This window comes from Podarcis gaigeae, assembly GCF_964106915.1.
Source record: "Podarcis gaigeae genome assembly, chromosome: 11".
NCBI classification, from domain to species: Eukaryota; Metazoa; Chordata; class Lepidosauria; order Squamata; family Lacertidae; genus Podarcis; species Podarcis gaigeae.
Window position 1 is genome coordinate 41,105,657 of NC_139687.1, and position 24,977 is coordinate 41,130,633.

The 24,977-nt window shown below is 42.4% G+C and overlaps 1 protein-coding gene across 9 annotated transcripts in view; it reads left to right on the forward strand.

Annotated features, from left to right (window-relative positions):
• PDE4D (phosphodiesterase 4D) overlaps positions 1-24,977 on the forward strand; it is a 611,966-nt gene that overhangs the window by 418,698 nt on the left and 168,291 nt on the right. Inside the window, exon 1 of one of the 9 annotated variants that reach the window (XM_083703508.1) lies at positions 13,882-14,204. The exons of the other annotated variants lie outside the window; for them this stretch is intronic. Within the exon in view, the coding sequence (XP_083559634.1) occupies positions 14,122-14,204 (83 nt within the window). The 5' untranslated portion in view covers positions 13,882-14,121. Of the gene's footprint in view, positions 1-13,881; positions 14,205-24,977 lie in introns of those variants that run through there. 9 annotated transcript variants of the gene reach the window in all.

Sequence of the window (24,977 nt, forward strand, 5' to 3'; positions counted from 1 at the left end):
GGGCTGTTCCTTGCCTGTCCAGGGGAAATATCATAGAATCATATACAGTGGTACCTCGGGTTACATACGCTTCAGGTTACAGACTCTGCTAACCCAGAAATAGTACCTCAGGTTAAGAACTTTGCTTCAGGATGAGAACAGAAATTGTGCTCTGGCGGCGCGGTGGCAGCAGGAGGCCCCATTAGCTAAAGTGGTGCTTCAGGTTAAGAACAGTTTCAGGTTAAGAACGGACCTCCAGAATGAATTAAGTACTTAACCCGAGGTACCACTGTAGTTAGAAGGGACCCCCAGGGTCATCTAGTACAACTCCCTGCAATGCAGGAATCTCAGCTAAAGCATCCATGGTAAATGGCCATCCATCCTCCACTGATTTAGTTAATGGTTTACTTACTGTAAACACACTGATCTGGGCCACTTTGCTTCTCCTGGCTAGCATGTGGGAGAAACAAACCACTCTCCTTGGGTTAGCGCTATGTCAAACCTCAACTACAGATTATGGTTTGTTCTGAGTGGAACAAACCACAATCCCTAGCTCAAAGAAAACACCAAGCCAGGGATTGTCATTTGTTTCTTTCATTTACTAGCAGGGAGGAGCAAAGTGGCCAAAATTTGCATAGTCTCTCTCTCACACACACACACACAAAAAACCACCAAAGTAGGCCATGGTCTATAAATTCCAGAGACTCATACTTCATGCCCCTGTTTCCTTTTGCTCTTGGAGAGGATTCTGGGGTCTTTGCACAAAGCATCTCAAGAAGCTTACCCTCTGAGATCTCAGGTTCAGAGGACCCAAATACCAAGCTACTGTTCGGTTTCTCCTGCCTGCCAACAATGGAAGCATCTGGGAAGGCAAAGGGCAAGTGGTTTTGCAAGTGGCCCAATGCCTAGCTTTCTCTCTCTGTTCTAAATTGTACATCACCCTCTTTTCCAACATCTTACATAAGAACAGGGACGTCGGTGGTCTAAACCACTGAGCCTCTTGGGCTTGCTGATCAGAAGGTCAGCAGTTCGAATCTGTGTGATGGGGTGAGCTCCTGTTGCTCTGTCCCAGCTTCTGCCAACCTAGCTGTTCGAAATCATACCAGGGCAAGTAGATAAATAGGTACCGCTGCGATGGGAAGGTAAACGGCATTTCTGTTTGCTCTGGCTTCCGTCACTGTGTTCTGTTGCGCCAGAAGTGGTTTAGTCATGCTGACCACATGACCCGGAAAGCTCTCTGTGGACAAACGCTGGTTCCCTCAGCCTGAAAGTGAGATGAGCGCTGTACCCCATAGTTGCCTCTGACTGGACTTAACCACCCAGGGTCCTTTACCTTTCCTTTTTCTTTCTTCTTCTTCTTTTCTTAGGAACATAAGACAAGCACTGCTGGATCAGAGCAATGGTCTGTCAAATTAAATGTCCTATTTCTCACAGGGGCCTGTCTGTTGCTTTTGGGGACCATCCAAGCACAATGTTCTTATATTCCCAGACTTCCAGCCCTTTTATTCTGTGGGAGAAAGTGACTGGGCCTAATTAACAATTTTGAAAATACATGGGAAAGGGTTCAATGATGTTGCACTGGAGATCAGCTCAAAGGACAGTCTTGAAAGGACTCATCAAGTATATCCAGGCTTCTTAAAAAGTATCCACATTTAAGCTACTAGGCACCACCCCTTTAAGCCTTGTTAAACACCTCTCAGAAGCATTTAATAACTAATTAAAACACTACTTAATTTACATTAATCTTCTCTAATTTACAAGATCAAATAAGGCAACTGTCTGAGGAACTGAACAGTGTAGTTTCAATTTAAAATGACTTAAAAAGGTAAAGGTACCCCTGCCCGTACGGGCCAGTCTTGACAGACTCTGGGGTTGTGCGCCCATCTCACTTAAGAGGCCAGGGGCCAGCGCTGTCCGGAGACACTTCCGGGTCACGTGGCCAGCATGACATCGCTGCTCTGGTGAGCCAGAGCCGCACACGGAAACGCCGTTTACCTTCCCGCTGGTAAGCGGTCCCTATTTATCTACTTGCACCCGGAGGTGCTTTCGAACTGCTAGGTTGGCAGGCGCTGGGACCGAGCAGCGGGAGCGCACCCCGCCGCAGGGATTCGAACCGCCGACCTTTCGATCGGCAAGTCCTAGGCGCTGAGGCTTTAACCCACAGCGCCACCTGCGTCCCTTAAAATGACTTACCGTCGCCTAAAAATTCCCAGCTGTGGTTATGAGACTTTGGGCCCCCTGCATATTACACAGAGTGTGCGATTCTTTCATACATTTTTTTAAAGGAATATCACTCACAGGAATCTAGACTACTGAATGAAGGACGGACATCCTTACATTCATTTACTTGCTTGTAAGCTGCCACCCCACTTGATTTTCCCTGTTGGAAAACATGCTGGAACCCATATCTCCCCCCCCCCCATGGGTGGTATGACAGATGTCTGGTAGGGCAAGAATTACGCAGCTGCTCACCTACCATTGGTAATTTATTAATGCACTCAGCTTCTCTGTGGGTGGGTGGGGAACCTATTATGCAGAGCTATTTTTCTAGAAAAAGGTTCCAGAACTCACCATGAACACCTCCCTTGTTCTCTTAGAATGGCAATGGCACCCACTTGAGAGGTGCCAGAACTGAGTTCCTGTGAGTTCCCCTTTAAAAAGCCCTGCTATCATGTAAAAGGATCATACTATGTGTAGTTTGGCTCAGGCAGACTGCATGAAAATGGCTCAGTTGACACAAGATGTTCCAGGTAACATGTAACTAATCAGGATATTACAGATTCAGAAACATAATAGATGCCACTGAATAATCATAGGAGAAAACCAAAAGCCACTTCTTATTTTTGTGGAGGCAATAAACAAGGAAGCAGCTACATCACCCTCCTGAATTCCCACCCAAGGAGTTACAGATTTATCTAGCAAGAACATGCAGTATGTGATGGGTAGCAATGGCTCTCAAATCAATCACTTGGAGCCTTTAAGTCAGGGGTAGCCAATAGGATGCCCTCCAGATGTTACTAGACTCAAACTCCCATCAGCCCCAACCAGCATGGCCCATGGCCAAGGATTATGGATGTTGTAACCCAGCAACATATGGAAGGCAGATGTTGGCTACCCCTAACTTATAACTAGAAATTAGCCTCTTGTGCACAGTATTCCCTTTTGCTTTAAATGAACTGCATTGCAACCAAGACCATGGCTTTTGGTTTCTGGCTGTGGTGCATTATGCCTGATTATTCTTTCTGTCCAAATCCTGCATGTGGCAGCTGGCGTGTACCAGGGGCCTGACATGGGCTGGGGAGCCACCAGGCCTGCAAGCTTGCCTCTTGGTCATCATTGCTCAACTGCCTGTATGAGCGGGGGCCCTGTTTTAGCTCAATTGCAGCACAGATCTTGAAAACAGGAATGAGACTAGTACAGCTCTTACTGTCCAGGGACGGTCCATGGCTCAGTGGTACAGCACATTATTTGGATGCTGATGCTGTCCCAGAACCTCTGGAGGGCTCAAGGTCCCCCAGTCCTAGCCTACATAGTACCTGCCTTGCTGTTACTTCCTGCTGTGGCCACTGGTTCATAGGCCAGGGGTGTCTGCTTGAGGAAGGGGCATGGAAGACTATGCACTGCTGGGTAGTTGCATCTCAATGGCAAAGTGTATATTTTGTTCATGTTAAAAGTCCTACATTCAATCCCTGACATCTCAATAGGAAGACCTTTGGTTTGGGACCTTGAAGAGTCATTGCCAGTCAGAGTAAGTCCTTTCTGTGGGTTTCCCACAGACATCTGTTTCACCATTGGGGGTATAGGGATGCTGAATTGGAAGCACCTTTGGTCTGATTCAGCTGAGCTCTTCTTAGAGCATATCATATGGACCAGTGATGCAGTGGATAGGTTTTAAAAGTCATTTGAGAAGTCAGTGCTGAGAGAATCTATCTATTCCTACTTCCAGCCCCTTTTCTCTAAATAACAAATGCCCATCACTGAACGAGAGTTGACGGCTGAACTCTTCCTTAGGTAAAAGTTGCATGGTATATCATATCAGTCAATGCCTTTCTATCAGGTTGCTTTCACAAGAGTTAATCATTAATATTTCTGTGGCCTGGGAACATAGTAATGCCAGCTATGCAACAGTTATATAAAAGTGTGCAAATGGTTGTTACCTGTTGGGCATGATGTAACAATTGCAGATATGGGAAAACTCAAGAAAAACTCTTTTTCATTTAAAAAAAAAATATTACTATTTCCCCATTCTGATTTTACAAACAAATGTGTTTTTACGTGTATCAAGAAGGAAAGAAAAAGAATGAATCCCAAATGTAAAGAATCCTTTATTTTAAGGAACTAGCATGTGTTACAGCCTTCGCTAGTATCCAATTCCACAGAATCTCCCCTGCTGCTGGGTTCAGTATTTTTGTTGCAAGACCATGTAGTATTGAGTAGTGTCATAGGTTAGATTGCTGTGACATGCTCTGTGTTAGGTCTGTTTTTGAGAAGCATTTGAGAACTGTAGCTGGTCCAGAATACGGTAGTTAGGCTTCTAACTGGAGTTCATTCTGGGGATCATAGACCACAAATGCTTGAAAGCTGCACTGGTAACTGCTTGGTTTCTAGGCGCAAGTTAAGTTACTGATCTTGATAGTGCTCTGGGTCGAAAGTATGTGAAGGACCACCTCTTCCTCTATATCCTTAGGGAAGCTGCTCCATTTCACATCAGTTTTGCATGCATACATCCACAACACTGTTCTGCCTTAATCTGCACATTTTATATTTTGAAAACGGCCCTGGAGTTAATATTTAAGTACATAGTTTTGAATGCATTTTCTCACATTTACTATCTAAAATGCATAACCTTTTGCTAGATTTGGATATGATTGACGAGGAAGTGAAAGAGACAATGATTAATGGGTGTGAGCCACACAATATATTTAGAGCAATGGGAGAAACTTTGGCAGGAAGATATAAGATTTACTGCCTGTAGTACAATAAAAGAAAATTTCACCAAAATGTTCTACAGGTGGTATTTAACACCAGTCAAATTAGCAAAAATCTATAAACTGAAATCCAACCTCTGTTGGAAAAGCAACAAGGAAGCTGGTACAACAATGCATATTTGGTGGAGGTGTACCCCAGTTAAGTACTTCTGGGGAGCAATACATGAGGAGTTGAAAAAAATGCTTAAAATCCCATTAACGAAAAAACCAGAGGCTTACCTATGGGCTTTTTAGGAAAAGAAATACCAAAATTGAAAAAAGAATTTGCTTATATGCGACCACCGTGGCTAGGATAGTAATAGCATCTAAATGGGAAGCTAAAGAACTACCTACCAAGGAGGAATGGATTCTCAAATTAAAGAATATTTAAAATTGGCTAAATTAAGAGCATCCATACGACAGCAGTCAAATAAAAAACTAAAAAACGAATGGCAATGCTTTGATGATTATATGTCAAAATATTGCTCTGAAAAAGACATGCTAATATGCTTAGATTAAGAATGTAAATGCATCAAAACAATAAATTATCAGTGGCATATGTATGTATATAGAGAAAATAAAAACAATGAGAATGCAATGATAAGGGTAAAATTTATTCTAGAGATGGTGAGTAGCGGTGGAGGAAAGTTAAACAGGTTGGTGGGTTTATTTTATTTTGTTTATGCTTTTCTTTTGCTTTTTTGGGTATTGTATAATGATTTAATTTATAATGCTTTAATGTTTCATTTCTGTTATGTATTATTTTTCTTTTTTTATTAAATTGTGTGATGGAATACCAAATACCAAAAAAGTGTCATTGCAGCACTTTCTTGGTGGGTCACACAGATTGTTACAGGTTGCGTGGAAATTGCTTAGCTATTGAATCTCCATTCATTTCTACGACCGAGACAAAACACATTGCACAAGAGAGAGAGAGACATCTAGTGGTTAAGACTGCTGTCTGCTGCACAGCAAACTTAACCCTGGATGTGTTGTAGAAAAATGTACAGCACATATTCAGTTCCATTTTTTCCAACTGGATAATGGAATTCATCTACAGCCTCTACCTTAACCCAGTGGAATTCCCTTCAAAATTGCAGATGCTCAATTTAGGTGTAACATGTAAGAAAGGTATAGATGGATCTGCTGCATAATGAAAGATACAAGTACTGCAATATTTGAATTTCAGATTGGTTGTTTCTTGCAATGATATTTTGAATACTGTACAAATAATTTGATTTTGGTGGAAGTACTCCTGTGCTATTCATTTATTTCTTTACCTTTCCTCGAACGGAACCAGCACATGTGCTTCTCCACCCCACCCTTTTACCCTTCACAACAACCATGTGAGATGCATTGGGCTGGGTGAGAGTGACTGGCTCAAGGCCACACAACACTCTCCATGGCTTAGTGGCATTTTCAACCCAGATCTCCCTAATACTAGTACAGGGTAGCCAATGTGGTGCTCAGCAGTTGTTGTTGAACCCCCAGCTACCCTTGGCCTCAGCCAGCATTGCCAGTTCACAGGGATGGTGGGAAATGGGGTCCAATGAGGTATGGAGAGAACCTTGTTGGCCATCCCTGTTATAGTCCGCTACCAAAAAGCATTCCTTTATTACACTCATCAGTTCTCCAGGCTGATATTCCCTTTTGTATCTTCTTCAAACTCATGTACAGGGGAAGGGCACCTTCAAAAGGTCTCATGTTCAGTCCCTGGCATCCTCAGGTAGGGCTGTGAATGGAAAACCCTGGAAAGCTGTATAGGTGTTGCTGGATTGGGTGGATCAGTGATCTGACTTTGCATCATCCTCACCGTCATCCTCATAATTTATTATTTATATCCCGCCCATCTGGCTGGGTTTCCCCAGCCACTCTGGGTGGCTTCCAACAAAATATTAAAAATACAGTAAAACATCAGACATTAGAAGCTTCCCTAAACAGGGCTGCCTTCAGATGTCTTCTAAAAGTCAGATAGTTGTTTATTTCCTTGACATCTGATGGGAGGGCGTTCCACAGGGTGGGTGCCACTACCAAGAAGGCCCTCTGCCTGATTCCCTGTAACTTGGCTTCTCTCAGTAAGGGAACCGCCAAAAGGCCCTCGGTGCTGGACCTCAGTGTCTGGGCTGAACGATGGGTCTTAGCGGAATATCCCGATATTTTATTTTTCATTTTCTAATTGCAGCTCTGATGTCTTCTAAACACCATTCATGGTGCCCGTTTTGATCCTAAAAACACTAGATGGACTCTTAGATGGATGTTTGTAATATACATAAATTGTTTTTCTGCTTTGAAAGTGGTAAATAATACATGAAAACAAGTAAAACATTTAAAAGGTTAGAGATTGCCAACTTGTCCTCCATGCAGCAGGTTGAAACCTGTCCTGCCTTCAGACCACAAAGGGATGCAGGGGGTCATTCTCAATGGCTCTACTCTAGTTACTCCCTCCCCAGGGAGGCTGGGCAAAGGGTGGGCTAAAGCTTATTTCAACAGTGCTATATTCTGGTTTGATTAGTTTTTGGCCTTCACTGGTGTTCATTTGGTTATGGGGTCTGGACAGAGTTTTAATGTATTGAATTTTGTTTTATGCCATTTCACAGTAACAAGAGGGTTTCTGATATCTGAATAATTAAATATGGTTGCCTTTCTTGAGATTTGTGGCATCAGCAAATGTGATAAAAATAAGTTCATTTAGATAGATATTTATATTACAAAGTGGACTTGTTAATATTCATTTATACTTTATGCATTTGGTCTGTGTGAGATACTTACTGATTTCATCAAGTTAGCTTGCATCAGTCCCAGCTATTGAGTAAACCATACAAATGGAATTCTTTATATTTTTAGCTGTAGCTGATTGGTTGATTTGGGGGAAAAATGTTTTGACGTACACAGTGGTTAAGTGGCCCTGCTGTCTGATGAGATCTCAGTTTATAATCTGCTGACTAAACTGCATCAGCAAAGTCTGCTCTGTTATGCGCTGTAGAACAACTGTTTTTGGTTCTAAAACAATAACAAACTTCTTTTTCTTTTCAGGTAAGTTCAAAAACATTTATTTCATTGGTTGCAACAAACAGGTAGGACAGCATATTCTGCTCCATTTTCTATGTGACTAAATATACATATCTTGAATGCTTAGAGGGTCATATTGGGAGTTAGGATGTATGCAAAGTAATGAACTATTTGGATAAAAATCTCTCAGGTAGGTGTGTGTGCTTTAGAATTGGTCCTTGTGGTTACTGGGGCTTCCTCTATTCAATCCTTGATGGATATTTTCAGTTTGCCCCGCCTACGAAGGTGGGCTAGATTCTTGGATTTGTGAGATACACCATTTGTACTTAATGATCTTGGCCCATCCTGGTTTGTTAAATCAGAATTAGTAAACTGGATCTCAGGAGGTGGAAGAAGGTGAGTTCTGGTGGTTCTTAAAGAGACTGGTTTGAAATCCCTCCTTTTAGATCTTAACAACTTTCACCCTGTTTTACATTTTTTGATCACGATTTTTGATGGCAAAGCAGCTCCAGTTTTTCTTGGCTGAAATGGATAGCTCACATCTATTTCATGTTAAGTTGTGGGTGAACATATCAGATGACACAGCGATTCTTTAAACAGCTCTTGTTTATTCACAGGCCAGAACAGAACTGAACTGAAGGGTTCAGCCAGCCTGGTTATATAGAGCTCCACTAGAATGCAACCGTAACCATTTTCTGTAACTATCCAATCACTGAACGTTACTTTCGATCCCTTATTTGCATATGTGGACCTGAACTATCTACAGTATCCCCCTGCTGGCCCAGGGTGAGAACTTCAGTAAATAACATTTCAGTCTATCTCCTACCTCAATTATCAGACAGGAACTCCCTTAATTGCCTGGCAAAGGGATGGACAAATCTGTCAATTTAAGTTTCTTTCAATTTCTCTGCATGTTACACATCAGAGAATCAGTTCTATGAGCCAAGCTGAGGCCAGCTGTGTGCAACCTGTAATAATCCTTGGAACAATTTTATGGATGTAGCTTTTATGAGTTCAGAACAGCCTCCCCCAGCCTAGTGCCCTCACAGTCTTTTGGACTGCAGTGGTCATGCTGCTTGAGACTGATCGGTGTTGTACTCCAAACCATCTTAGAAGGGCACATTGGAGGAAATCTGTTGTAGAGCGATTCTGTGTTTGTATTTGAAGCCTCCTGGAAAACAACAGATAAAGTGTTACAGGAAATATTTGCTCTCCTGTAGCTTACCCTCTTGGACCAAGACCACTTTGAAAGTTTTATCCTGAAACACGTCAAGGTGCCTGCTCATCATTTGCTAAGGCTCTTCTATTCCATCTGAACTAAAATTAGGCTTCCTCTGTGTTTTTTGAGATGCGGATTGTCCTTGGATGATCACCATCAGCTAAAAACAGAGAGGAAAAAACAGCTTTGTCTTGAGGAGCCATTAATAGGATGGAGAGCAGCAGTTGTGCCCTCTTTCTCACATTTGCCAAAAGATGCTGCTTGCCTGCTAATGTCACGTGAAGCAAACATTGTCAACCATCAGGAGTGAGCAACAGTGATAAAGCTTGTTTATGAAGTTGTTGTGAGACTCTGTGTGTAGATCGGCCATTCCAGCTGCATGTCTTCATGGGTTTGTGGGGAGATGTGTATGTCTTGGGTATACGCGAAGGCCAGTGTTTTGTAGTGGTTAGAGTAGGAATTGGGAGACTCAGGTTTAAATTTCCACTCAAACAAGAAGCTCACCGGGTGACTTTGCACCACTTGCTGGCCTGGTATGCATATCATGCAAAGCAAGACCGTCATGGCCTCATGTGAACTTGTAGGCTCATTTTGCTACTCTACTGCACTGAGCTAAGCCATGATTTGTCTTAGCATGTTGTTTGAACCTGGGCTTCAGACATCTTGCAAAGTTACATCTCAGGCCTGTAGCACGTAGTGAAATGGGGGATTTCATATCAAATTTCAGTTGCACTCCAAAGCAGTTCACTTGGTGCATCTTTTTTTGCATACTGTCTTTGATTGCTAGCCCAGGCTTTCCTTCCTCCAAAAGAATGGACTATTTTATGTGTGTGAACCCCTTACTTTGTGTTTTAACTCTTTGGTATCCTTTATATGCCTGTTTTAATGTTTTGAGACTGAATTTTAATGATATTTTTTTTAAAAAAAAATGTGCACCATTTTCAAAATATTAACCAATTGATAAAAACTCTTAAATAAATAAATAAAATAATTCCAGACAAAGGGTTTACATTTATTTGGCCATAATCTTAATGGTAATAGGTTTTTATTTTCCTTCCACCACATTGAGATTTGTTGTGCTAATTGATTTAAGCACACGTTGGAACAGGAAGGGAAACAGTTGCCGTGGTATAAAAAATTGAAATTAACTTTGTTTGATGCTTTCAAGGTTTGCATTGTTTAGCGAGGCTTGCTAAATTAATTTTGAAAACAAATATATATTGCAAATTGGTGTCGTGATAGCTGACATAGTAATTATATAGCCACTGTGGCTTGAATGCAAAATCTTTTGTTCATATTGGTTTGGTATTCATTCTGTTTAGTTTTAGTTTTATGATAATATGTAAATTAGTGAAATTAATATTGTGAGACTTGGGAGGTAAATAGTGTCTCTAGAAAACAAAAAGAAGCACCATTGTTTAGCACCTGTGCAGCAGCGAAATGTTATATAACAACTTAAAATACAATTGAGTTTTATTCAAAAGAAGAAAAGGAATCACCTTGCTCCACCTCCAAATTCCAGGTGCTTAGCTCTGGTGTGTGGAGATGCGTTACTCAAGGAGAAGCTCATTATTGGCAGTGCATGATTTACCACAGAACATAGGGCAGGTATGCTGAGGAGAACAAGGGTTTAAGTCCTGTTTTAAGAGGAAGCGTATTCCTCCAGCAGTTTCTCCATCTTGGTGCTTGAAGGTGTGGTCTGGTAAGAGTTCAGGAGACTCAGTTCCATGACTAGGGCTGTGGTCCATTTAAACTGGCCTGTTTGTTGTGTGTCCTTGAATATTTCGAGTGGTAATTGTGGCTGCATTCAAATATGGAATTGTGTGGAGTTTGCTTCCCTCTGGATCAGGGGTGGTGAAACCTCCGACCGCCAGGCCCATACCCTCCAATAGTATTTCATTTCTCCAATGAAAATAGGGACGATGGTAGTAGTAGTAAAAACAAAAAAAAATTCCTTCCAGTAGCACCTTAAAGACCAACTAAGTCAGTTCTTGGTATGAGCTTTCGTGTGCATGCACACTTCTTCAGATGTGTATCTGAAGAAGTGTGCATGCACACGAAAGCTCATACCAAGAACTGACTTAGTTAGTCTTTAAGGTGCTACTGGAAGGAATTTTTTTTTGTTTCGACTATGGCAGACCAACACGGCTACCTATCTGTAACTGGTAGTAGTAGTAGTAATATTTATTTATTTATACATGCATACATACATACATACATACATACATACCCCACCTATGTGGCTGGGTTTCCCAACAGAATATTAAAAACACGATAAAACATCAAGCATTAAAAACTTTCCTAAACAGGGTTGCCTTCAGATGTCTTCTTAAAGTCAGATAGTTGTTTATTTCCTTGACATCTGAAGGGAGGGCGTTCCACAGGGCGGGCGCCACTACCGAGAAGGCCCTCTGCCTGGTTCCCGGCAGCTTAACTTCTCGCAGTGAGGGAACCACCAGAAGGCCCTCGGAGCTGGACCTCAGTGTCTGGGCTAAAGAATGGGGGTGGAGACGCTCCTTCAGGTATACTGATGATGATGATGATGATGATGACAACATCATATACCCCGCCCATCTGATTGGGTTGCCCCAGCCACTCTGAGCGACTTCCAACAAATTATAAAGCTACAGTAAAACTTCAAACGTGAAAACCTCAGTGGCTCACAAGGCTGTTTTCCTCAAACCACACCCACCTGGTCCATGTCTGGCATCACATGTGACCTCAGGTGTTGGCCAGGTAAGGGCATGGAACAATCAGGAGCGTAAATTGAGCTCCCAGTGAATTCTTCATTTGCAAGCAGGACTTCCTGACAGTGACTCCTACAGAGACCAGCTGCATGGCCCCCCCCCCCCCCCGGAACTCCCTAGCGCAACTGAGGGTGCCTCGATGTCAGTTCCGATCAGCTGAGTCCCTTTGATGCTGTCACCCAGTGTCAGTGGCTTTTCAGGGTCTCAGACAGGGATCTTTCCCATCCCCTTCTGCCTGGTTCTTTTAACTAGACATGACAGGTATCGATTTAACGAGGGATTAAACTTGGAATCTTTTGCATGCCAAACATGTGTTCTGCCACTGAGCTATGGCCTTTCTCCTGTTAAAATTGGTTGCCAATTTTGGACTTCTAAATTTTAATCCTCAAAGTGCAATTACTTTTAATGGCCTACTCTGCAACACTTTTTTTTTTAAAGGCAAATGACTATAACATCAGTTCCTTATTTAGCTCTGTGCCTCTACAGTGCTCCCTCTAATTCACTGTTTTGCAGTCTGATTCCAACCCACCATGACTTGTGTCTAAAACTGCGCTCTGGGCCTTTAAGAACTGGGTTTAAGCATCCCAGAGCCCCATCACTTGCAAAAGGAGAGTGTTTCTTGTATCTAGCTTTGCAGTAAGCTGAGTGGAGTTGTCAAAGTCATCCACTGTAATCAGAGAAAGGCACAAAGGATTCTGGATGAAAAAGCTGCCAAAAGGGCTGAAAATAATCTACATGTCGGAGACACTCTCTGGAACGGCTGATGCCTCACAAATCATCATGCCCCATTGGAACAGGAGCTGCTTCCTTACGTACAACGAGTGCCTCTTTGAAAATGGAGAGGGGAGCCAGAATTAAGGTGGAGAGAGAAGCAGTTGGTTCCTATGTTTACCAACTAAAAATCATTTACATGTGGTGGGGGCCATTGGGCTGATGGTGTGAAGCAGCTCCATTGGCCATACAAAATAATATTTTGAGGAGAGGTGTACACTCACACAGGAAGATGCCATTCTGAGTCAGATCCTTGGTCGGGCTGGAAGAAGCAAAGATCACTGGAAGAAGCAAGGATTCTTCAACATCAACTTCGTTGGACTGGTCATGTTGTGTGGATGTCTTCCAAATCAACTACTCTACGAACTTAAAAATGGAAAGTGTAATGCTGGTGGTCAACAAAAGAGGTTTAAAGACTGTCTCAAGGCAAATCTAAAATAATGTAGTATAAACACTGACAACCGGGAAACACTGGCCTGCGAGCGCTCCAGTTGGAGAACAGCTGGTCATGCTGGTTAGGATTGATGGGAGTTGTAGTTCAACAACATCTAAGGACCCAAGGCTGAGAGAGATTGAATTAGACAGCACTGTTTCCCAGACTTGGGGTCTCCAGCTGTTTTGGACTACAATTCCTATCATCCTTGACCCCTTGTCCTGCTAGCTAGGGATGATGGGAGTTGTAGTCCAAAAACAGCTGGCGACCCAAGTTTGGGAAACCCTGAATTAGAGTGTTAGGCTTGGGAGAATGGGGTTCATATCATATTCAGCCACGAAGTTTGATGCATGGTGACCTTAGGCCAGTTGTTATCTCTCAAACTGACCCCCCCTCCCTCAGAAGGTTGTTGTAAAGATAAAATGGGGAGAGGGACCATACGTACCATTCTGCTTTCTTGGAGGAAGTGTGGGGTTTTCTTTTAATGTAATGAATAAATACTAACAATATTTGCCTAGATGCCAACTGGATACTCACTGCATGTTTTTCGCCTTTGCTTGATTTCACCCTGAACACATTCATATGTTATTGAAAGAAAATGGGGGCCGTGTAAGTGTATGGTAAGGAAGAAAGGGACTGTTAGCTACATCGGTGCTTTGCTCCTGCGCTCTGTGTAACTTCTCAGCAACACGCCACTTGCTCTCTCCTAATCGGTGCTATATTTATAAACAGCTTTACTAGGAGAGTTTCTCCCTTCAGTAATGAGATAAGGTCCCTGAATGCAGCCAGTGTTCTTGCTCAGGGCAAGTGTCACGCTGCAGGAAATCCTGGTTATCCTTTCCAACTTGTCCATGCTCTCAGCACTGCCGAAAGCACAGCCCAAGGAAAGGCATTTCGTCAGAGAGCTACAAGTAATTTTCTCATTAGTGTGACGCACCTCCAGCTCTGTGGCCGGGTCTCTCTGCACATTAGCCGGGGATTGTTTGCATCCTGTAAATGGCCTTTGTCTGGGAAGCACTGGGAATAGCTGCCCCTCCAAGGAACAACAAGAAGAAGTTTCTTTTCTTGAAGTCGTACAGGTATCTGAACTTGCCTGCTGTGGGTTGATGTTGTTGACAGTCCCGTCTATCTATAGTTTTGTCTCAGGCCCGCAGCGCGTAGCGAAATGGGGATTTCTGATCAAATTTCAGTTGCACTCATAGTAAGCATTTCACTCGGTACGTCTTTTGCATGCTAGCCTTTGAATGCTAGCCTTCTAAACGAGCAGATTAAAAGTTTAGGAGATTACTCTGACATAAATGTATCGCACTTGAATTAACAACTTAGAATGGGGAAGACCTGCATGAACATTTCAAAGCAAAAAAACAAATGCATTTAAATGGAAGCTGGCTAATTGCTGAATTTGGTTATTTAGTGATCTGTGTTAAATGCTGTTTAGTAGCAACTGAATTTGATGCTTCTGAGACTGGGATTGATTTTGAAGTTTGTCGGGTTACAGTCAGTGCTTTTTTCTGGGGGTATGCATACCCCTGAAGATTGTGAATCTTTATATTTTTGTCCATTTACTGTATTTATTTTTCCCAATTTGAACTATAAAATGGTGATTTTCTTGAGTCAAAATGAGAGTACCCCTAAACATTTTTTTAATTAAAAAAAAAAGCACTGGTTACAGTTATCCTGAGGAAAGCAATGTGTCTTACTTCCAAGTAAGTGCATAAGTCCTAATTCCACTTACTTGGGAGTAAGCCCCATGGAATCCTATAGGACATGAGCCTACCATATAGTAGACATGATTAGGATTGCACTGTGCACTTTCACGTTGGACAGTAATATTCCTTTCTTTGCCTGTGTTCTGCAAGTGAAAGAAAACAAAAGAAAATGCACTACAGCCTTTCTTTAGCATGTGGGTGGGAACCCAAATAGCAAAATGTGTCATTAATGGGTATTTGTTGAGACGCTTATTGATGATAGTTTTCCAGTCTGCTTTGTTGGTTTAATTCCATCTAATCCTGTAGGAAGCACATTTTTGTGTGTGGAAACATTCGCATAACACAACTTTCTTTCTTTTTTACTTACCTATCCTTTTTTTTTATTTAATTTGCATGCGTATAGCCCTTTCTTGTTTTGACAATACCATGAAGCATGTAAGTTTCAATCCTTTACCTGGGAGGGGCACCCACTGAACTCAGAAGAAGTTATATATTGGGTTGCACTGTTGGGCTGCTGTTTTTTTTCTCAGCATCAGGCAGGTTTTTAACTTTCCTGCAAATGATTTCCCCACCACCACCCAAAAAGCACACATTATAAATATTATTACACAAACGCAGCTCACGTACCACTAAACTCAAGTACAAAATAATAATAATGAAAGTCAGTTCCAAAACCATTTATAACATTATGTTCATAGTTGGAAATGGATAATTTACCTGTCAGATGTTTGTATTACTTGTGACCAGACACATTAGCCAAATGAATGCATGTTATAATTTTGTAATACAACCTATTTGACGAAAGAAAAGTATTAATACATAATTACTTTTTCCTTGGCTTATTGTTCTTCCATGATTTAGCAAAACAAATTCAAATTAAATACATATAATATCAGTTCTTGTTTATTGCAGGTATGAAAGAGTAGGGTGCTTCTCCCCCCTCCCTTTTTTCTACACTGTCAGATAGGCTTTTCACTTTTATGAAAATGATTTGTTTTCAGAAAATATGCTGGCTGATGTGTGTTTAGATGCAGAAAAATCCTGAATACAGTGGTACCTTGGGTTACAGACACTTCAGGTTACATATGCTTCAGGTCACATACGCCTCAGGTTACGGACTCCGCTAACCCAGAAATCGTACCTCGGGTTAAGAACTTTGCTTCAGGATGAGAACAGAAATCAGGCAGCGGCAGCAGGAGGCCCCATTAGCTAAAGTGGCGTCTCAGGTTAAGAACAGTATCAGTTTAAGAACGGACCTCCGGAATGAATTAAGTATTTATCCCGAGGTACCACTGTATTTATCCCAGTCCAGGAATAATATGCAATATGGAAAGCACTTATCGAAATGGGTTCTTTACAGAAAGAAAAAAAGTAAAAAGCAAACATCACCCAAATCTGTGCAGATTTCTCATTGCTGGATTACAGCTTGTCAGTTTGTTTGGTGCTTTTAGCTGTGACAGCATCACTCAGTTGTTTGGATGGCAGGGTTGAGGGGAAAGAGAGCTACCCAGGAGTGCTGACTGGCTAGAAAAACCTGGCATGTAGCAGCAAGCATGCGCCCTGGTGCTGCATGCCAGGATCCCTGGACTCAGGTCAGATTGTATATTCATTAATGCAACTATTGAGAAATTGCAAAGCCAGCGTAGTGTAGTGTAGTTGGCGTATGATTGAGGGTCAATACCCATTTGGCCATGAAGCTCACTGGGTGAATCTTGAGCCGGTTTTAGTTTCTCAGCCTAGCCTACCTCACAGGGTTGTCATGAGAATAAAGCAGGCTGGGGAGAGACACACCTTCATTTCCTTGGACTAGTTGAAGAAAATGCAGAATATGGTTAGCTAGGTAAGGAGGCAGGCAGAGATAGAAGATGCCATCTGGACCAATTCATTCTTTCCCCTCTCCAGAGATTACAGTGTTAAATCACCATTCGTATTCAAATTTGAATTTCGTCCTTGAATGTAACACAGTCTATCAAGTGCATTTGGGTGTTTGTTTGTTTTTTTAGACTTTACCCAAGCTGTTGCTTGAGCAGGGTGTGGACATAGTGCAGCATTTAGAGATACAGTGGTACCTCGGGTTACATACGCTTCAGGTTACATATGCTTCAGGTTACAGACTCTGCTAACCCAGAAATAGTGCTTCAGGTTAAGAACTTTGCTTCAGGATGAGAACAGAAATTGTGTTCCGGTGGCGCAGCAGCAGCAGCAGGAGGCCCCATTAGCTAAAGTAGTGCTTCAGGTTAAGAACAGTTTCAGGTTAAGAACGGACCTCCAGAATGAATTAAGTACTTAACTCGAGGTACCACTATAACTGTATTTCATTAACTGCAAATAGACAAATTATTAAGTGTACTTCATGGCTGAAAATGAGATGCAGGAACTGGAACTTTTATATAATTTTGTAGACTCTTTTCTTTCATTCATCCTTTGGGATATGTTTTGAGATCTGTGGCAGAATATTTTGCTTCCCTGTAACCCAAGAACATTGCCTTCGTCAACTCACAGTTCTCTCCACGTCACTGAAATATCTAATGGCAGTGTCAGTATCAATAAACTTCTAAAAATTAACATATCACAATAGTTGGCTTTCGGAGCTGATCTACTTTCCACTTTTGCTCTGGGGTATTCTGTTACTTGAAAAGAGATTCGAGAGTAAGCAAAAGAGCATCAAGCCTTGCATCTTACAATGCATAAAAGCCTTGCTAAACTCAATGACAAGAGATACTGGTCTTGTTCTCATACTGAAAAAGTGGGAATTGCAGCAAAATGTTGCTGGGCATCCCCACATCCCCACTCTGAAAGAAGGGTTTATTTCTCATGGCCCCAGTCAGCCTGGAAAGGGAGCCTTCCAGCGCTATTCAGGCCTTGGGGGAGAGGGATGGAGAAGAATTTCCTCTCCCTGCCCTCCAAAGTCATTGCCTGCTGAACTTTGTATTTATTAGAGGGCTGCCAGCCCCAAATGTGAGCATTTTATGGTGAGATAACTGTGGGAGGCTCCACCCGCTCACAGTACCGCTGATCACCTCCACGAGTTGTGAAGAGGGTAGCCTCCTAATCTTGTATTATTTTTATTTATTGTTGATTTCATTTATATCCCACCATTTTCTCCAAGGAACTCGAGGTGGCGTATGAGGTTCTCCCCTTCCTCATAACAACCGTGTGAGGTTAGGCTGAGAGGCAGTGGCAGGCCCAAGGCCACTCAGTGAGTTTCATGGCTGGATGGGGATTTGAACCCTGGTCTCCCAGGGTGAAATCCAACACTCTAACCACTACACCACACCTCCTCCCCTCTAGAGGCTCCCTGCGTGTTTTGTTGTTGTTGTTATTGTTTAGTCATTTAGTTGTGTCCGACTCTTCATGACCCCATGGACCAGAGCACACCAGACACTCCTGTCTTCCACTGCCTCCCGCAGTTTGGTCAAACTCATGTTGGTAGCTTCAAGAACACTGTCCAGTCATCTCGTCCTCTGTCGTCCCCTTCTCATTGTGCCCTCCATCTTTCCCAACATCAGGGTCTTTTCCAGGGAGTCTTCTCTTCTCATGAGGTGGCCAAAGTATTGGAGCCTCAGCTTCACAATCTGTCCTTCCAGTGAGCACTCAGGGCTGATTTCCTTAAGAATGGATAGGTTTGTTCTTCTTGCAGTCCATGGGACTCTGAAGAGTCTCCTCCAGCGCCATAATTCAAAAGCAACAATTCTTCGGCGATCAGCCTTCTTTATGGTCCAGCTCTCACTTCCATACATCACTACTGGGAAAACCATAGCTTTAACTATACGGACCTTTGTTGGCAAGGTGATGTCTCTGCTTTTTTAAGATGCATGTTTTAGAACAGTGAAAAGCATAGTTACCATCACCACAATGCCTTGTGTTTTGTTAACTCGTATAGAGAATGCTTTACGAGGGCTAGTTCTGGAGACAGGATTATTTGTTTTGAAGTGGAGGGAAGGAGCTTTGAACCTTACAGCAAATCCCCCTCCAATCATACTCTTCCCTCCCAGGATGCTTACTGTAAACTGAGCAGGCCAATTCATGTTCACTCCTTCTCCTCCAAGTTCCTTTTTTGGAGGGAGGGCTGTTTTCTTCTGGCATCTTAACAATCCATTTTCCAGCTGCTCTGAGCCACAGATGTAACTAATGGACTTAAACAATCTGCCTGCTTCAGATTAATTTTGGTCCTTTGCCCCCTCTCTATGGACTCAACTGCCATTAGCAATCTGAAAGCTAAAAGGTTCTTGTCAGGCAGCTTTTTTTTTAAAGTGCTAGAATTTAGAAATTTCTATATTTCCTTGTTCTCAAAGAGTCTCCCAATCAATAGAAAACACTATCTTTGGAGCAGTGGCAGTGGTGGCCTTAATTCATTTCCCAACTGATAGTGGTCATATCCTTGAGAGTTTCTAGAAGACCCCCTCCAGAGGGCTCATTTCATTCTCATGGGTTTCTCATTCCATAGACTCAGACCGGCCAAGTCTCCCTTTTTTCCAGGGATGGCCCTGGATTTGCAGAAGTTGTTCCAGTTTCTGATTTGATACCAGAATGTCCTGCTTTTCCTCAGAACACCCCTATTATCAAAGAAATATTGGAGGGTATGGTAGGATGTCCCTATTTTCATCGGAAATATGTTGGAGGTTATGGAGTTATGTGACCCACGAGCCAAAGAGATAAGTAACTATACAACCTTGGGAAGACATCTGAAGGCAGCCTTGTATAGAAAAGTTTTTTAAAAAAATGTTTAATGTTTTATTATGCTTTTGTATGTTGGAAGCCACCCAGAGTGGCTGGGGCAACCCAGTCAGATAGGCAGGGTATAAATAACAAAATTATAATTATTATGGAATAGGATGTCCCTGCTTTCATTGGAGAAATGTTGGAGGGTATGTAGACTTCTGTTTGCCTACTATGGATCAGGCAAGCCTTTGGTTTGTTTCAGTAGCGCTGTTTCATTTCTAAGTTTAACTAATACCTAATTAGTACATATTTTCATATTGCAGACCTTATGTTATTTAAATTACAGGTTGCTTTTTCCATCATTACTCCATCGCTTATTGCTTATTGTTGTGATTTCTTGAAGAATTTGTATGGAAACAATCCGCTTTGTGCCAGCTGTGGTACTAAGGTATAGGTATCAGAATTGCACTTAAAACAGAATATGTGAAAACTTCACAGTCAGAGGGAGAGAATCTGTATGTATGCAAAGATAAGCACAAAAAACTATTTACAGAAACAAGTACTCTATTTATATTGCATTTCCAATGAAAGAAAACAAGACAAATACTCAGTTCAGACTACACGGTTCCTGATTGGGAATATTTCGTTGGCTCAGGCACTGTCTCATCCCCTCTCAGACAGGGATCCTCCCCCTTCCCTTTCCCGGTTTGTGTAACCATAGTTTGCTGTGGCATTCAAATGGGGAAACTATAATGAGGGCTAACCAAGATTGTTTCCAAACCATGCTTTGCAAACCACATTCAAACTATGGTTCCTAGTTTTATGCTTTACAGTTAATTTATTCCTAGTGAGTGAAAACCACAATTTTCCCAATTCACATTTCACAGCAAGCTATAATTGTACAAACCAGGAAGGGGGAAGGGGAGGAGGGAATCCCTGTGAGAGGTGGAATCCAAACTAGGGCAGGAAAGTATAAATAACTTTGTGCATTTGTGGAAAACAAAATTGTGTTGCAAATTTTCCAGTTCTTAAGGAGCAGGCGGATCTTTGCTGCATAATAATGTTCATCTTGAAATTTCTTTAGCAGTGACACCCAGTTCTTGCATCACATAGTCTGTTTATGGTGTTCAAAAACCTTGGATTTACTTTTTCTTGCTAATAACATACTCCTAATAACAGCCAAGTAAGCACTGGACCTAATGGTTAGGGGTCCCTTTACCTTTACCTTTAAGCATTCATAGATAGGCTTGTGGTGCAGGATTGCAACTTTACGCACTTGTGTATAATCAGTGCTTTCTTCTGGGGGGACGCAGGGGTACCATACCTCTAAACATGAATCTTTGTACTTTTGTCCATTTACTGTATTTATTTTTCCCGATTTGAACTATAAAATGGTGATTTTCTCGAATCACAATGAGAGTACTCCTAAACATTTTTTTTTTAAAGGGACTGGGTATAATCAAATAGGTTTCAGAACTGTGCTCCCTTGCATTCCTCTCCTACTACACTGCTGATTATTATACCTCCATACCTGGGAGAAAGGTCATAGCTCAGTTGAGCAGCACCTGCTTTGCATACAGGTGCAAAGCATCTCCAGGTAGTCTGGAAATGTCTTCAGTCTGCCCCTAGAGAGCTGCTGCCTGTCAGTGTGAGCTAGAGGGAGCCAATGGTCTGATTCCTTTTGGGCACTTTCTTATGTCCAGATAAAGGTAAAGGGACCCCTGACCATTAGGTCCACTCATGGCCAACTCTGGGGTTGCGGCGCTCATCTCGCTTTATTGGCCGAGGAAGCCGATGTACAGCTTCCGGGTCATGTGGCATGACCAAGACGCTTCTGGCGAACCAGAGCAGCGCATGGAAACGCTGTTTACCTTCCCGCCGGAGCAGTACCTATTTATCTACTTGCACATGCTTTCGAACTGCTAGGTTGGCAGGAGCAGGGACCGAACAACGGGAGCTCACCTCATCGCAGGGATTCGAACCCCCGACCTTCTGATCGGCAAGCCCTCGACTCTGTGGTTTAACCTACAGCGCCACCTGTGTCCTGGCTTATGTCTAGATATGTCTCCTCTATTCCATTTAAATTAGCAATGGAAACCTCAAGGTATGTAGATAAAGTGCCATCTCTTGACACTTTTTGGACGCAGTTGAAAGTGCTAGTGGCCTCTGGCATGTGAGAGGATTTTGGTGGTCCAGCAGTGGCTTGTGAGAAGGAGGCTCAGTTGAAGAGGAGTTCAGCTGAGGGGCGTAGGTGAGGCTCCGGTGAGGGAGGCTGACAGTTTTGTGGGTGAAAGGATTTGGGTAAGCAAAGTGTAGTTTGGCAGCAGTCACATTGCTGGTGCCTTTCCTCATCACAACGAGCGCAGAGGAGTTTGGTGCAAAATGACGATTGTAGAGCCTTGTGTATGTACCTGGTGAGCGGCTTGACCCAGTAAGCCATTTGAGCATGATAGCTCTGATTCAGACTTCAATGTTTTCTACTTCCCTCCACCTCCTTGGAAACTGCTTTGCTTTAATTATAATTGTGCTCACCCCCTAGAAGGATCCTTGGTTGTATTGGCAAGTGTCTGGAATATTTGAAACCTGAAGAAAACAATCCCTTGCTGCAAGGCAGTTTGCCTCGATGTTACAAAAATGCAAGTGTCATTTCAATTAATTTTCCTCTGAGCTGTGATGGCTAAGAAATGTAATCACCTCTTTCCAGCGCAATATCTCTACTCAGGGACCATCCATAAACTTTGCTGCACCTCCAGAAATGGGTAGCAGACCTTTGGCAAATGCATTGTTGTTTGAAATAGGAGGAAATGTTTGATTGGCAGAAGGACTTTAAAAGGCCTTTTTAAAAAAGTATTGTGTGTTTCATGGACAGCCAGCTGTGTCTCTCTTACTGGGGGGGGGGGGGGATAAAGATAAGTAATGTGGGAATGTGGCATTAATCAGTGGCATAGCGTGGGTTGTCAGCACCCGGGGCAAGGCAAGTAATTTGTGCCCCCTAACCCGTGGATTTGCGCCCCCTGACCCGTGGATTTGTGCCCCCTAACCCTAACCCCCAGATGTTGCGCCCGGTGTGGCCAGCCCCCCCTGCACCCCCCACGCTACGCCACTGGCAGGAATGTAGTGTGGGAATGGGGCGTTTTTATCTAACATATTTTTATCTACACCTGCTGTTAGGTTCAGTGGCTAGTGTGGATAAAGAACATCAAGGAAGAGCTCTAAAATGTTTGTTGGATCTGATCCCTAAAAGAATAGGTTGGTATAACATAATGAAACTCTGGTGCTCTCTTGTAGGACATTTGAGTGTCTTTCAGAATGGATAGGAACCATACAAAGTGCAAAGTACAAACTTGCTTTAGAGAAATAAATGCTGATTGTGATTTTTTCTTTTCACTTTTCCCTCCTACCTTCAAATATTTTTTTGTTTTAAATGTGAAAGCTCTGTTTATGACTTTCACTTCAATAACAAGGCTGCTATAAATAGAGCAAACATCAGACCTGATACCCAATACATTAGGTAAACATGTTGACACGAGTTCAGCATGTACTGTAACATAATTTCTAGGGGCTGCGTGGATAAAAGTGGAAAACTGAGTCAACTGGGGTGCTTTTTAATGTTTGGTTAGCACTGGTCACTGTGAAAGTGACCAAAATCATTAAGGCTCCAATCCTGTATCCACTTGCCTGGGAGTAAGCTCAATAGAAACTAGTGGGACTTTCTTCTGAGTAAACGTGACTGAGATTGCACTGGTGCTTCCCAGCTGCTGGTATACAGTACAGATAGAAGTCATTAGTAGCTATTTTCGAGAGGTGCACAGTACTTGCATTTAAATTGCTGCCTTTCTCAACAAAGCAGCAGTGACCAGGAAGTGTCTGCATTGAAGAACAACTATTTGAACTTGTAGGTACTATTCTTGGTTGATTAAAGCAGCATATATATTAAAAATGCCCACTCCCTAGTTCCAGATGTATAATGCAGCTGTTTAGCTAAATAAAGACTCAAGAGTTTGTGTAGTGCATTGGTTAAGAGCATGAGCTCAGAGTAACTCTTTAAAATCTCAATTTAGGCATAAATCAGTGGGTAGCCTCAATCCTCCGCTGTTTTGTCTGTAATATGAGGCTCATAATACATTTCTTCCCTGCAGGTGGTGGAGCTGGCTGAGATAAGAAATGTGACATGCTTTGAGTGGTTTTTGCACATTTGTTGTTTAGTCGTTTAGTCATGTCCAACTCTTCGTGACCCCATGGACCCAGAGCACGCCAGGCACTCCTGTATTCCACTGCCTCCCGCAGTTTGGTCAAACTCATGTTGGTAGCTTCGAGAACACTGTCCAACCATCTTGTCCTCTGTCGTCCCCTTCTCCTTGTGCCCTCCATCTTTCCCAACATCAGGGTCTTTTCCAGGGAGTCTTCACAATCTGTCCTTCCAGTGAGCACTCAGGGCTGATTTCCTTAAGAATGGATCGGTTTGATCTTCTTGCAGTCCATGGGACTCTCAAGAGTCCCCTCCAGCACCATAATTCAAAAGCATCAATTCTTTGGCGATCAGCCTTCTTTATGGTCCAGCTCTCACTTCTATACATCACTACTGGGAAAACCATGGCTTTAACTATACGGACCTTTGTACGGACCTTTGTTGGTTTTTGCACATAGCTTGGTATTACTAGTGATAACAAACATAATAATATGGAATAAGCAACTTTGCAGACTCCTAGCAAAGTCTCCACTCTGATGTGCTGATCCAGAAGCTGCATATGTTGCAAACACGGAGATCATTTGAAATGAACCAAACTTCTAGTCTGGCAGCACCTACACTTTCAAATTCCCTGATTATTGATATCAGGAAGGTGCCTTCACTATAATCTTTTGGCACCTGCTAAAAACATTTTTGTTTAGATACGTAGAATGCTGTTGTGTGTTTTATTCTTATTGCTGATTTTTTGAATATTTTAAATAGTTTCTTTTAACTATTTTTACTGATAAGTTTTATCAGTAAGTATTTATTGTTTTATTCTCTTCGTAAACCAATTTGAGGGGGTTTTCTACAATCAAGTGGTGTATACATTTTATGAAAATGAATAAATGCTGTATAGTGGCAAACTATACGCATCATGTGCATGATGGCAGGGTCCCTCATACAAAACCTTCAAGCCAACTTACTTGCATGATGCAAATTGAAGTCCAATAACATCTCCGGGGGGCGGGGAGAGGCAAATGTTGCCCCTCTCTGCTGTAAACTAATATGGATTACCTTTTCTATCTTCCCTTGACATTAGTTCCTGATGGAGTCTGGGCTGGGAACTTCAGGCTTTCCTTTTCTCAACCAGTTTTTGGATCTGGGGGCTTATTGCTTGGAAAATTCCCACCCATGTAACTATTCATTCCTGACGCTAATAGATGCGCCCAAAGGGAGGGGTGAAAGCCTACCCAATCTATACTACCCATCACAGTAAAAAAAAATTATTCCAGTAGAACTGGACTGTCCTT